The sequence below is a fragment of the Nicotiana tabacum genome, chromosome 22, assembly GCF_000715075.1.
Source record: "Nicotiana tabacum cultivar K326 chromosome 22, ASM71507v2, whole genome shotgun sequence".
Classification (NCBI taxonomy): Eukaryota; Viridiplantae; Streptophyta; class Magnoliopsida; order Solanales; family Solanaceae; genus Nicotiana; species Nicotiana tabacum.
In genome coordinates, this window is record NC_134101.1 from 81,835,385 (window position 1) to 81,847,794 (window position 12,410).

Here is a 12,410-nt window from a genome sequence, read left to right on the forward strand (position 1 = left end):
TATAGCTCAGAGTGATAAGAGAGAAGGCTGACAAATGGTCTCAGTTAAATGAGGAGCTCCGGGCATAGCTCCCCTCGGCCATTGCAGAACGCGATGCCCTCGGCCAAGGGTTCACGGTGCTGAAATCCATATTAAAAAAGGCTTCAAACGAGGTTTCTGAAGTCTAGGACATGATGGCCCCGTACAAGAATAATGTAGAGGTAGCTGAAGCCCGTGTTATAATGAAGGCCGAGTATGTGAAGTGGCTATCTCGGAGAGAGACTCTCAAGGAGGTCCAAGCCCGAGGAGTTGACTCAGTAGCCAACATTGAGGAGGCCAAGAGGCTCGAAGCTGAAGCTAAGGCAAAGTACCAGTCTGAGTGTTTGGATAGTTATCTGGGTTCCGAGGAAGACTAGGTAGGAGATGCCTTAGCTTATTTTTGCCCCCTTTTTTTGCCTTTTCGTACTCGTACATTATGTACTCTGGGAATGTTTAGTAGTGCCTCTGTAAATACCTTTTGGTAAATATATATGAAATTTTCCTTTGGCTACATGTTGTGTCCTTTAATTTTTCTATATTTGTTTATGTTTAAGACTTAGGATATACGACTTGTGTCTTGGACTTAATTTGCCATCGATGCCTTAGCATAGAATTTGACATTGCTTAAATTGTTCAATTTTCCAAAGCCCGGATGAGGCCCGGGATAAATAATATATCCGAGTTTCTTTGACTTCGGAGGAACCGATAAAAGGTAAAGTCTTTTCTAAAATATTCGAATGATTTATCCAAACACAACTAATTTTTGCCGAAGGTGGCTCTTTTCATGGCCACAATTTGAGACTGATTGAATTGGTCAGGTCCGAAGTAATATTTTTTGGATTTAAACATGTAAGGACCTTACTTTTTATGCACAAACTCAGATGTCTCTGAGCCATTTATACGTTGTGATCGAAGCTCTAAAGGCTTCGTATTTTAAGTTGGAAGTGGCATTTCGTTTTGGGGACCTACTTTGTAGGCTCGGTGCCTTTGGGATTTAGTAGCCCGATTGTCCCGCTCTTACTGATGGGTAGCAGTCCCCGGTTTGGGATTACCCGCAAGCTTAGGGGTCTTTAGATGGTTGTGCATGGTATTGAGGGTTCTTACCGCTTTCGGGATTTTATACCCCGTTTAATTGTAGCCTGTGGGCCTAAAAAGTCTTGAACCAATATTCATTCTAAGTGACTGAACGATAACATTGCTTGTGCAAATGTGAACCGATGAAACATAAAAGGCAAATTTCTTTTTATTACTTTAAATGTAGTGTAAGTAATTGAAGATACAAAAGCTATCCGCCATGGCAAAAATAAGCTATATGGGCACGGTTCATTTGACCTTTTGACCCTTATAATAAATCCTAATATTCAAGCCTTCGCTTTCAATGTCGAATAGGACTTCTTTCTAATCTCCGAACTTAGGTCTTCAGTTCTTGACTCAGGGTGTGATAGTCCCCTAGTATACGAGACTGAATTTTGAGGGTTCGATTATTATCAATCCGATATTGATAATCCGTAATCTCTAATATTAGACCGATATTCAAAACTAGAGTATCACGTTTACTGTTGCCTTGTTATAACCCTTACTGTAAAACCCACTTTGGGAAAAAATCGGACAAAAGGAAAAAGAGTGCAACACTTACTTTCAGACCTAATCATTGGATTTGACTTTGATTGAGCAGCTGCATAGGTTAGTTCAAAGCATAATAAGCCATAAAAAATTCATGTGTTCAGACCTTAGAGGTAGTACCTCTTTATGCGTGACATATTCTAGTTGTTGGGCGGTTGTACGCCACTTCCGAACTCAGGCTTGTACGAGCCTTTCCCGGTTATACCGGTGACTCTATACGGTCCTTCCTAGTTCGGGCCTAACTTCCCATCATACGGGTTCTTAGTATGTAGTGTTACTTTCCTCAATTCCAAGTTCCTCATTTGGAAGTGTCGAAGGTTTTCCCTTCGGTTATAGTATCTGCCTATTCACTACTTTTGAGCTGCTAACCAGACTAGGGTGGCTTCTCACCTTTCGTCTTCTAAGTTTAAACTTGTGTCCATGGCCTCATCGTTCGATGTCTCCGTAGCATATCAGAACCATAAGCTCGGTTCTCCCACTTCTGTTAGAATCAAAGCCTATGCGACGTAGACGAAAGAGGATGGTGTTTCACCTATACTTGACCTCGAAGTTGATTGATATGCCCATAGGACCTTAGTTAGAATTTTTTCCACTTCCGTTTTGGGTCAGTCAATCTCTTCTTCAAGTTCTACAATATAGCTTCGTTTGTTGACTTCGCTTTACCATTCGCATTCGGGTTGTAAGGGGTCAACAAAATCTTTTTGATTTTGTGATCTTTAAAGAACTTATTGATCTTGATATCGATGAACTGCCTCCTATTGTCACATGGGATCTCAATCGGTATGCTGAACCGACATATTATATGATCCCAGATGAAGTCGATGACATCCTTTTCTCTAACTTTCTCAAACGTTTGTGCTTCAACCCACTTGAAGAAGTAATCGGTCATAAGCAAGATGTACTACACCTTACCGGGTGCCCACGGTAAAGGACCTATGATGTTCATTCCCTATTTCATGAACGACCAAGGGGAAATGACCGGGTGAAGCAGATCCCCAGGTTTGTAGATCATCGGGGCGTTCCTTTGACATTCGCTACATATTTTAACAAAGTCTTTCGCATCCTTTTCCATATCGTTCTACTAATAACCGATCCTAATAAATTTCCGAACCAATGATTCCCCTCCTAATAGTTTCCGCAAGTACCCTCGTGGACTTCCTTCATCATGTAATCGATCTCCCAGGACCCAAGAACCTTGTTAATGGTCTAAAAACAATCTTAGATATAGTTTTCCTTCAATGAAGCTAAATGTGGCAGTCGTAGTTCGAAGGGCCTTCGATTCTTTAGGGTTCGATAGAAACTTCCCCTTCTAAAGGTAGTCTATGTATTTGTTTCTCCAATACCAAGTCAAACTTGTTGAGTGTACCTCGGCATGACCTTTATCTATTATTGAGTTCATCAATTGCACCATCGTTCCAGAATTGAATTCATTGGAATCGACTGATGACCCTAGATTAGCCAATGCATCGCCCTCGCTATTCTGATCCCGGAGCACGTGCTGTAGTGTCCATTCCTTGAACCGATGTAACATCACTTGTAATTTATCCAAGTATCTCTACATCCGATCTTCTTTGACTTCAAATGTTCTGTTAACTTGGTTAACAACAAGGAGGGAATCTCACTTGGCTTCGATCACCTCAGCCCCAGGCTCTTGGCCAATTCTAGATCTACAATCATAGCCTCATATTCGTTTTCATTGTTAGTCAATTTCACAGTTCTAATAGACTGCCTTATTATACTACCCGTTGATGATTTTAGTACGATTCCCAACCCACACAATTTCGCGTTGGAAGCATCATCCATGAATAGGGTCTAGATTCTCGAGCTAGTCCCGAGGCAATTAATAATTCTTTCTCGACCTCAGGGATCAAGGTCGGTGTGAAATCGGCCATGATGTCTGCCAAAATTTGAGACTTTATAGCTTTTCGAGGTTTGCACTCAATATCATGCCCGTTACCCTCTACGGCCCATTCAGCTAACCGACCTGAAAGCTCGAGTTTGTGCATTTCATTCCTTAGCGGATATGAGGTCACAACACATATAAGGTGACATTAAATTATGGTTTTAACTTCCTAGATACACTTAACAAGTCAAGCGCTAATTTTTTTAGGTGTGGATACCTCATTTCGTTATAACCTAGGGTTCTACTAACATAATAGATAGGAAACTGCGTACCTTCTTCTTCCCGGACCAAGACACCACTTATCGCTGCCTCGGAGACTACCAAGTAAAGGTACTGCTGCTCGTTCGCCTTCGGGGTGTGCATCAAAGGAGGACTTGATAAGTATCGTTTGAGTTTTTCTAAATCCTTTTGGCATTCCATGGTCCAAGGGAAGTCGTTCTTTTTCTTTTTCAATGAGAAAAATTGATGGCTCTTATCCGATGACCGATAAATAAATCGGCCCAATGTGGCTATCCACCTGGTCAGCCTAAGTACCGCCTTGACGTTGTCAACCACAGTGATATTTTTTATGGACTTTCTTTTATTGGAGTTGATCTCTATTCCTTAGTTAGATACTAAGAATCCGAGGAACTTGCCCGGGCCGATTTTGAAGGCATACTTCTCCGGGTCAGATTCATATTGTATTTCCTAGAATGTCAAAGGTTTCCTGCAAATGTTTCGAACGGTCTCTGCTCGCAGGGACTTAACTAACATATCATCAATATAAACCTCTATTGATTTCCCTATCTGTTCCTTGAACATTCGATTAACTAGGCGTTGATTTGTGGCACCGACATTTTTTAACCTAAATGGCATCACGTTATAACAATAAGTGCCAAACTTAGTTATAAAAGAAGTCTTCTCTTGGTCGCCCGAGTCCACCCGTTTTTTGTTGTACCCGGAATAGGCATCGAGAAAGCTCAGAGTCTCATGCCCATCCATTGCATCGATCATTCGGTCGATGTTAGGAAAAATAAAATGAATCCTTCGGGATTGCCTTATTCAAGTCCTTGTAATCTACACACATTCTAAGCTTGTTTCCTTTTTTAGGTACGACTACTACTTAGCTAGCCAATCCGGGTGTTTAACCTAATGAATGGTACCTATTTTTAAGAGTTTAGATAACTCGTCTTTGATGAATGCGTGCTTGATTTCGGGCTGTGGCCTCCTCTTCTGTTTGACCGGGTGGAATTTCTGATCTAAGCTCAATTTGTGAGTTGTTATCTCTGGTGCAATTCCTGCCATATCTAAGTGGGACCAAGCAAAATAATCGGCATTAGCTTTAAGGAAATCAATGAGTTTTCTCCTGAGCTTAGTGGTTAATCTCATGCCCGGGTGTACCTTTCTGTCTGGTAGGTGCTCCATCAATATGACCTGTTTCAGTTCCTCGATCGTTGACTTGAAGGCATCGATATCATAAAGTGCTACAAATGATCTCGGGACCCCGAAGTCATCTTCCTCATCCATTGGGTGTTCCTCCTATTTTTCCGGCCCGGTCGGGGTCGGGACCAGTGATTGCTATTTGGTGCTTTTCTCTTCAACCAGTCCCCCACTTTTTTATGTCGTGATTACGGGCATCGGGCTTACTTACTCGACAATGAAGATCTTCTTTGTGGCCGGTTGTTCCCCGTAGACCGTTTTGATCCCACTTGGATTTGGAAACTTCAATACTTGATGCAAGGTTGACGGTACCGCCCTCATAGTGTGGACCCATGGTCTCCTGAACAAGGCATTGCACCTCATATACCCCTCGATTACATTGAACTTTATCTCCTGGGTGGTTCACACTGTGTTAATCGGTAGGGTGATCTCACCCTTCGTTGTCTCGCACGCCATATTGAACCCGTTTAATGCTCTAACTACTAGTACGATTTGATCCAACAACCCCAGTTGTTCCACGACTCTCCATCGGATGATGTTGGCCGAGTTACCTGGATCAATTAACACACGATTAACTCGAGATTTATTAATAACTACAGATATTGCTAGTGCAACATTGTGAGGTTGAATGATGCCCTCGGCGTCCTCGTTGCTAAACGAGATGGACCCTTCCAGAACATAATCTCGAGTTTATTTTTCTCTTGTGATAGAAACTTTGGTGAATTTTATCATTGGTCCTTGTGGAATATCCACTCCTCTAATGATCATGTTAATCACATGTTGAGGTTCTTCCTGCTTGATTTGTTTGTTGGCGTCCCTGAATTTGAAATGGTTTTTGGCCCGCTCACTTAGGAATTCCCGAAGATGCCCATTGTTGAATAGACTAGCCACTTCTTCCCTTAACTGTCTACAATCTTTGGTTTTGTGGCTCTGAGTACCGTGATACTTACATATCAAATTATGATCCTTCTGTGGGGGATCGGATTGGAGTGGTTTTGGATATTTGGTCTCCTTGATGTGACCGATGGATGACACTATACTCTCTACATCCACGTTGAAGTTATATTCTGATAGTATTGGGGCATCTCTGCCCCCGACTGATATGTCGAAACCGTTTCTTTCACCAAACCTCGGTTGCTTAGACCCTGGTCGCTTCTCCTATTGTTCCTGGTCGGGTGGCAATTGTTTCCCCTTCTATCCGAGTTGTATGGTTGATATTGGTATCGGGGTGGCCTCAGCTCCTGCTCCAGAATTCCTTTAGACATGTCATTCACTCTATTGGTATAACTATAACCCAAGGGAGATCCAAGCAGGTCGTCCTCGACTCTGATCTTTGACTGGTACCTGTTGTGGACATCGGCCCAGGTAACCGCATGTTACTCTACCAAGTTTTGCTTCAAAATTGTTTAGAAGCAACTGAACTTTGGGGGTTGAGTGCTTGAATAAACACCTGGACAGCCCAATCGTCTGCAACCGGGGGTAGGTCCATCCCATTCTCTCTAGAACCTCGGCACGAACTCCCTAAGCATCTCGTTGTCCCTTCGCTTGACTTTAAACAAGTTCGATTACGTCGTCTCAACTTTGATAGCACAGACATGGGCTTTAACAAAGGCATCTGCAAGCATAGCAAACAAATCAATAGAATTTGGAGGTAAGTTATGGTATCATATCTTTGCTACCTTGGATAAGGTTTTCCCAAATTCCTTTAGCAGCATTGACTCGATCTCATCATCCTCGAGGCCGTTGCCTTTTATCACACACATGTAGGAGGTCACATGCTAGTTTGGATCTGTGGTTCCATTGTATTTGGGAATATCGGGCATTCAGAACCTTTTTGGAATTGACTTTGGTGTAGCACTCGGGGGGAAAGGTTTCTGAATGAACTTTTTGGAATTCGGTCCCTTCAATATCGGGGGCGCTCCTGGGATCTGATCGACCCTCGAATTGTAAGTCTCCACCTTCTTGTTATTTGCCTCAATCTTCTTTTAGCCGGATTCCATCTGTTTCATCAGTGCTTCGAGCATTTTCATCACCTAAAAAGTTTCCCCGAGTGCAGACCAGTTTGGTTCTCTGATAATCCATTCTTCTCTCTGAGTATCTTCTCCAACCCGTTTGGGTTCAGCCGCATAGTGTGCGTGATTTTGAATCTGCAATTGTGCCATTGCAACTTGTTGAGCTTGTAGCATCTCAAAAATCAAACGTAAGCTAACTCCATTACCTCCCTTTGAGCGTTTCGCGAGTCGATGGCTGGGGTGCCCCGTGAATGTTGTTTTCATGATCATTCGGTAGGTTGATATTCATAACAACTTGTGAATTGGCGTCGACTGGGTCAGCGATTGGAATGCTATTAGGGTCGACATGGGGCACACCGTTGCTTGATACTACGTTATTATTTTCACCGTGGTGGACTGACTCGGCGTCAACATTCAAGTGAGCGGATTGAGAATTGACACCTTGGATAATCCTGAAATCAAACTTTAAAGAGCAAGTGTAAAATAGGGTGTGTTATGAAGGTTCATATTAAATTACTACTATAACTTTTGGCCCCGTGATAAGCGCTAAACTGTTTACCCTTAAAATGAGTAACATTTAAATTTATACGCGGTTTAAAGGATACGTGATTTAATTTAACACGAATGATCTAATAACAACTAGTAATTTGATTAAAGGAAAGCAAAACAATCAAACCAAATATGACGAAATAAGTGAGCCTGGCGTTAGGTTTGAATGCTAGAAATCGGTTCCGATCGAGCCCTCGGGATGGGGCTCGATTGCAACTAAATGAATGAACAGTTGAAGAACACTTGAACAATTGCTAAAAGAAAAAAATAAATTTTATTGCTTTGACATACGTGCCAACAGTGACCCAAAAAATGAAAAGGTTCTCCCCTATATATAGTAAGGGGGTTTCAATCCTAGTACAAGTCTAAATAAAATAAAATATCATTTTTTTTCCTTTTCTTCCAATAAAACACGATCTGCGGTTGATATCGGGCGTGATCTGCGCCATAATATCCAGCTGATAACGGATATTTCGGCTGCTCATTTGTCCTCTTTAACCGTCTTCCCTTTAGCCTTGATTCTTTGTTTTGCTCGAGCTTGATTCTTCCCATATTGGCCGTACCCGATTCCGACATATCATTCGTTCCCCCAGGCTTTGATTTGTGGGTGCCCCCAACTTTATCCGAGCCAGCATCGAACTACGTTGTCTCTCGTTTCTTTGTCGGAAAATCGTAGGTAACTTTATCCTCGATTTTACCCGTACATAAACACTTATAAATCCTCAAAGGTTTGTTTTTTTACCGTCAAAGTATATATCTTTTATCGCAGAACTTTGACGACTAAGATAGTAATAGTCAATATCATTTCTTCAGACAAGCAAATTGAGCATAAGAGTTACTGAAATAAAATAAAGGGGAAATAAATATACAAATGGATAGAAAAGACTAGTTGAACTAGTTACGACGATACCAACGCTCCCGAATCCACAATCTATTGACTAGTAACTAATTCATTAGGAAGAATTAGAAAAAAGAATAATGTGAGTCGAACAAAAAAGATACAATTACCTCATTATATATATATATATATATATGGATTCAAATGAACCCATATCCAGGAGGCTTGATATTGGTCGGTTCATTAGTTAGTACCATTTTTTAAATCATATATTATCATAAATAATAATCATAAATTATTAGCAAAATGTAAAATAGACATCCGGAGTTCCTAAGCCTCATCACTCTCATGTACATTAGCCGATATTACGTAAACGTTAATAAAAATAAGTGGAAGAAAGAAAAAAGGGGGGGTGGGGGGACGGAAAAATTGGTGTAACGTAATCTTTTTTATACATTTCCTTAATTTCTACCATAGAAGAGGTTCATGTTAATCTCACTGTTGTTCCTGCAGAAGCTCTGCTACATCAGGAGAAATTCAGGTCCGTGCTGAGATTACCATTAATTAAGTGATGCTGAATGAGGATAGTAGGCTCTCCGTAGCTCATTATACCTTTGATGATCGAACTTATGAAGTTTCATGAGTTGTTTTTGCTTTGTACTAAAACGTGCCTTAAAGAAACCTTCAAAAGAAGGTTCTTTGGACGTTTTAAGGAAGAAAGCAAAACCAGCCATGCAATATATGGATGTTACGTAAAAACAAATGGGTTCCATGACATCCCATGTTAAGTCCCAAAAAGTGAACCGCATGAAAGCTGCTGTCTGAAGTATGAAGCAACTTAGTCCACACCACATCTCTCTACGTACCAATGATTCTGCTTTCTTGTCAATTACTGCTTTTTTCTCCTCCATTTGTTGAAGCTCCTTGTTTGTTCCTATTTCATGATTTGGGTTGGCTATGGGCATTGGCATTAGTTCTTGCATTGCTTTTACCACCTGTAACGAAAAAATAAAGGTAAATTTCACAAATGTTCATATAACTATGTTTTCATCAAAAGTATATAACTTTGTTTTATCACACAAAAATCATAAACCTTTCACTAACTCACACAATTTTCCGGTAGTATTTTCTTATTTCACGTTTTTTATTTTTATTTTTAATCTAATAAATAATAACCCAATTAAAATAGGAGAAATACATATTTTTAGCCGCTCTAAAAATAAAAATAATATATATATTATGTGTGTGTGTTATATACATATAACATACATATTTTTTGTTAGCAACTGCAATTAGTTTTGGTACCGGTTAATTTTGTATGTTTCTCTTAAAATAAGAATGACCAAACCCAACCTACCCAATACCTATATACATAAATTAAAATAATAGTAAAAGTGAATCCTTCCCCGATAATAAACTTTGTTCGGAAGCATGAGATTCTGACCCAAAAAAAGAAAGAAATAAAAGAGATATAATTAGAGAGCACTTGAAACAAAAATGCTATCAATTTGAATGAAAAATCTTGAAAAAAAATAAAAGATAGACGTATCATATTTTGAAGGATTCACTTTTACTATTATTTTAATTTATATATATGGGTTTTGGGTTGGTGGGTCAGGCCGTTCCAATTATAATTGGATTATTACTTATCAGATTGAAAATAAAAATAGAAAATTTTGGGATAAGAAAATACTACTGAAAAGTTGTATTTTTCGGTCACTGTGATTTTTGTGTGAGTTAGTAAAAGCTTTTTGGGTGTGAAAATAAAGTTATATGACTTTGGTGAAAAATAATCATAGTTATATGACCATCCGTGAAATTTACCCCAAAAGACAAGGACAATAGACTTTACACTAACACTTCATCCACCTCGAGTTCCTAACGAACTCAGTATTTTCGAGATGAAGATAAAATATATGTATGTAAAAGAATCACTAAAATTGAGATATATCAGATTCTAAATCCATAACTTTTAAGAGTAAGATAGATAGGTTTAGTGATAAGAACATAAATGAAACCAATTAAGTAAAAGTTTTTGATATTTGCCTTTGTACTGACAATACAAAGAAGTTTACCTTATCATCAATGTATTCAACATGTTGTAATCGAATACTTGCCTTAATTTTGAGATTACTAATTTCACTTAATATGAATAAATGGCGTTAAGTTTATTTAAATTGTTAGTATGTAGAAGTTTTTAACAGGATGATGATGTGCCTATTTAGACAAATGAAGACATCAACCTTATGGCCTAAAGTTTGTTGGTATTTCAGTTACTCTTTATCCAAGAAGAGGGAATAGTCTTTATCTTTGTTTATAGTGTGGGATTTGCTAGCTTTGGACTCCACAAAACTCGGATCTCTTCCATTAATCTCTCTTTCTCATCGACCGAAAAAAAAATCCCAAGTTCATAAATCCACAGTTCATGTTTTTCCTAATTTTGTCTATTTGTAAATAATATTGTTAATTAAATCTGAGATGTTCAAGAGGGTAATTTGCGTCTTTCAAAACGGTCCAACTGATCCACGCCTTAAAAAAGTCACTATCTCATTTTAGAGATCTGGAGTGACTCTCTTCACTTTCCTGTCGAAGAAAACAATGTACCAAATACACAAATAGATGAAAGTTTTATCAGTTTTCGGATTTTTAAACAAAAGACATTCCTATTCTTTGTAGGTATTAATGCAGTGCACTTAATCTTATCTTTATCCATCACCACAAGATATAACAAAATTAGGAAAATAAACCAACCTGGTCAGGCCGAAGAAAAACTACGTTCCCCAAAACAATCACATCTCCCGACTCGTCCAACATCTTTGCAAACTCTAGGCCTTGATCAACGTTGGAACAGGTATCGTTACAGATTTGATGAAATTCCGTGCACAAAATCCAGTTCTTATTAATTTTCCTTAACCTCGCTTTCACCATCTCAAGCTGTGATAACCTAATTGAGACGTATAATTCAATCAAAGTAATTAGAACTATCCCTTTTAACAGTCTAAAGTTTTAAATGAGATTGATAGTCACAAAACCCAATATAATAGCAGGCAAGAGGTATTCGGTTCAAATTAATCTCCTAAAGTTTGGCCAATGAAAACAAATGCAAGAGTGACTTGAAACAATTTTTGAGCCACCTTTATTACTATACCAGAATCTTACCCTTATATTGAGAGAATTTTAATAATGTAAATATACTCAAAGAAAATCATTTTTGTCCTATTTACCCAATATAACTTTTGACCAAAAGGATTCACCTAGCTCTACCTCTGCCCACACCAAAGGGATGTATTGAAATACTATAATATATATACTTAAAGTATTCTCTCTTACGACTTAAATTTCTTGGATGAAATGGTTGCATAATTTAACAAACCTTAACAGCTTTCTTGCATCCGTCACTCCTAATTGCTCCAACTCCGGCCAACGCTGTGTCGGCGGCACGAGTCCGTTAAGTCTGATTCTATCTCTTGTAATGTCCATTCCACGTAGCTTTTCGCGAAGCTTTTCTCCGGTAGGTAGTGACCGGAGCACCGGCGAGGATGCTAGTGATTGGTGGAGGAATCGCCGGAATAAACCACTGTCTCCGGCATCCCGGGTTATATTTTTTTCAGGATTAGGAGAAACCGGGGATTTTGCCAACATGGATGAGGATGCAATACGACAGGTTGTTGAGGATGGAGCAGTGAATTTATATGCACTGAAAATGCGCTCCGGTAGTGTTTTCTTGAACGCCATTATTGAATGGTTTCAAGAATTGAATTTTTTTTTTCATGGGTTAATAAAACCTTAAATTGATGAGGAGAAATGTTGTAAATTCCATGACTTTATATAGGTCTTCTGATCACTATACCCCCCACCCATCCCCCCCCCACACACAATGGCCCCTATGCTAAAGGAATGAAAAATGAATATTCGTGCAATATGAGAGCAGGTTCATAATGAAAATATTATATGATAGGGGTATTTAAGTAATTAAAAACGCAAATTTCTCAAGAAAATTATATATGAAAAAGATTTTATATGTAATCAAATTTTTCATGACCGTTTG

General features: G+C 39.1%; 1 protein-coding gene across 1 annotated transcript; it reads right to left on the reverse strand.

Moving 5' to 3' along the window:
• Window positions 1-8,645: 8,645 nt before the first annotated feature.
• LOC107762012 (calcium uniporter protein 2, mitochondrial-like) lies at window positions 8,646-12,170 on the reverse strand. Its single transcript, XM_016580314.2, has 3 exons — window positions 11,736-12,170; window positions 11,114-11,306; window positions 8,646-9,357 (listed from the first exon to the last, which is right to left on the reverse strand). The coding sequence occupies exons 1-3, from the start codon at window positions 12,095-12,097 to the stop codon at window positions 8,923-8,925; spliced, it is 990 nt and encodes a 329-aa protein (XP_016435800.1). The 5' UTR covers window positions 12,098-12,170; the 3' UTR covers window positions 8,646-8,922.
• Window positions 12,171-12,410: the final 240 nt, after the last annotated feature.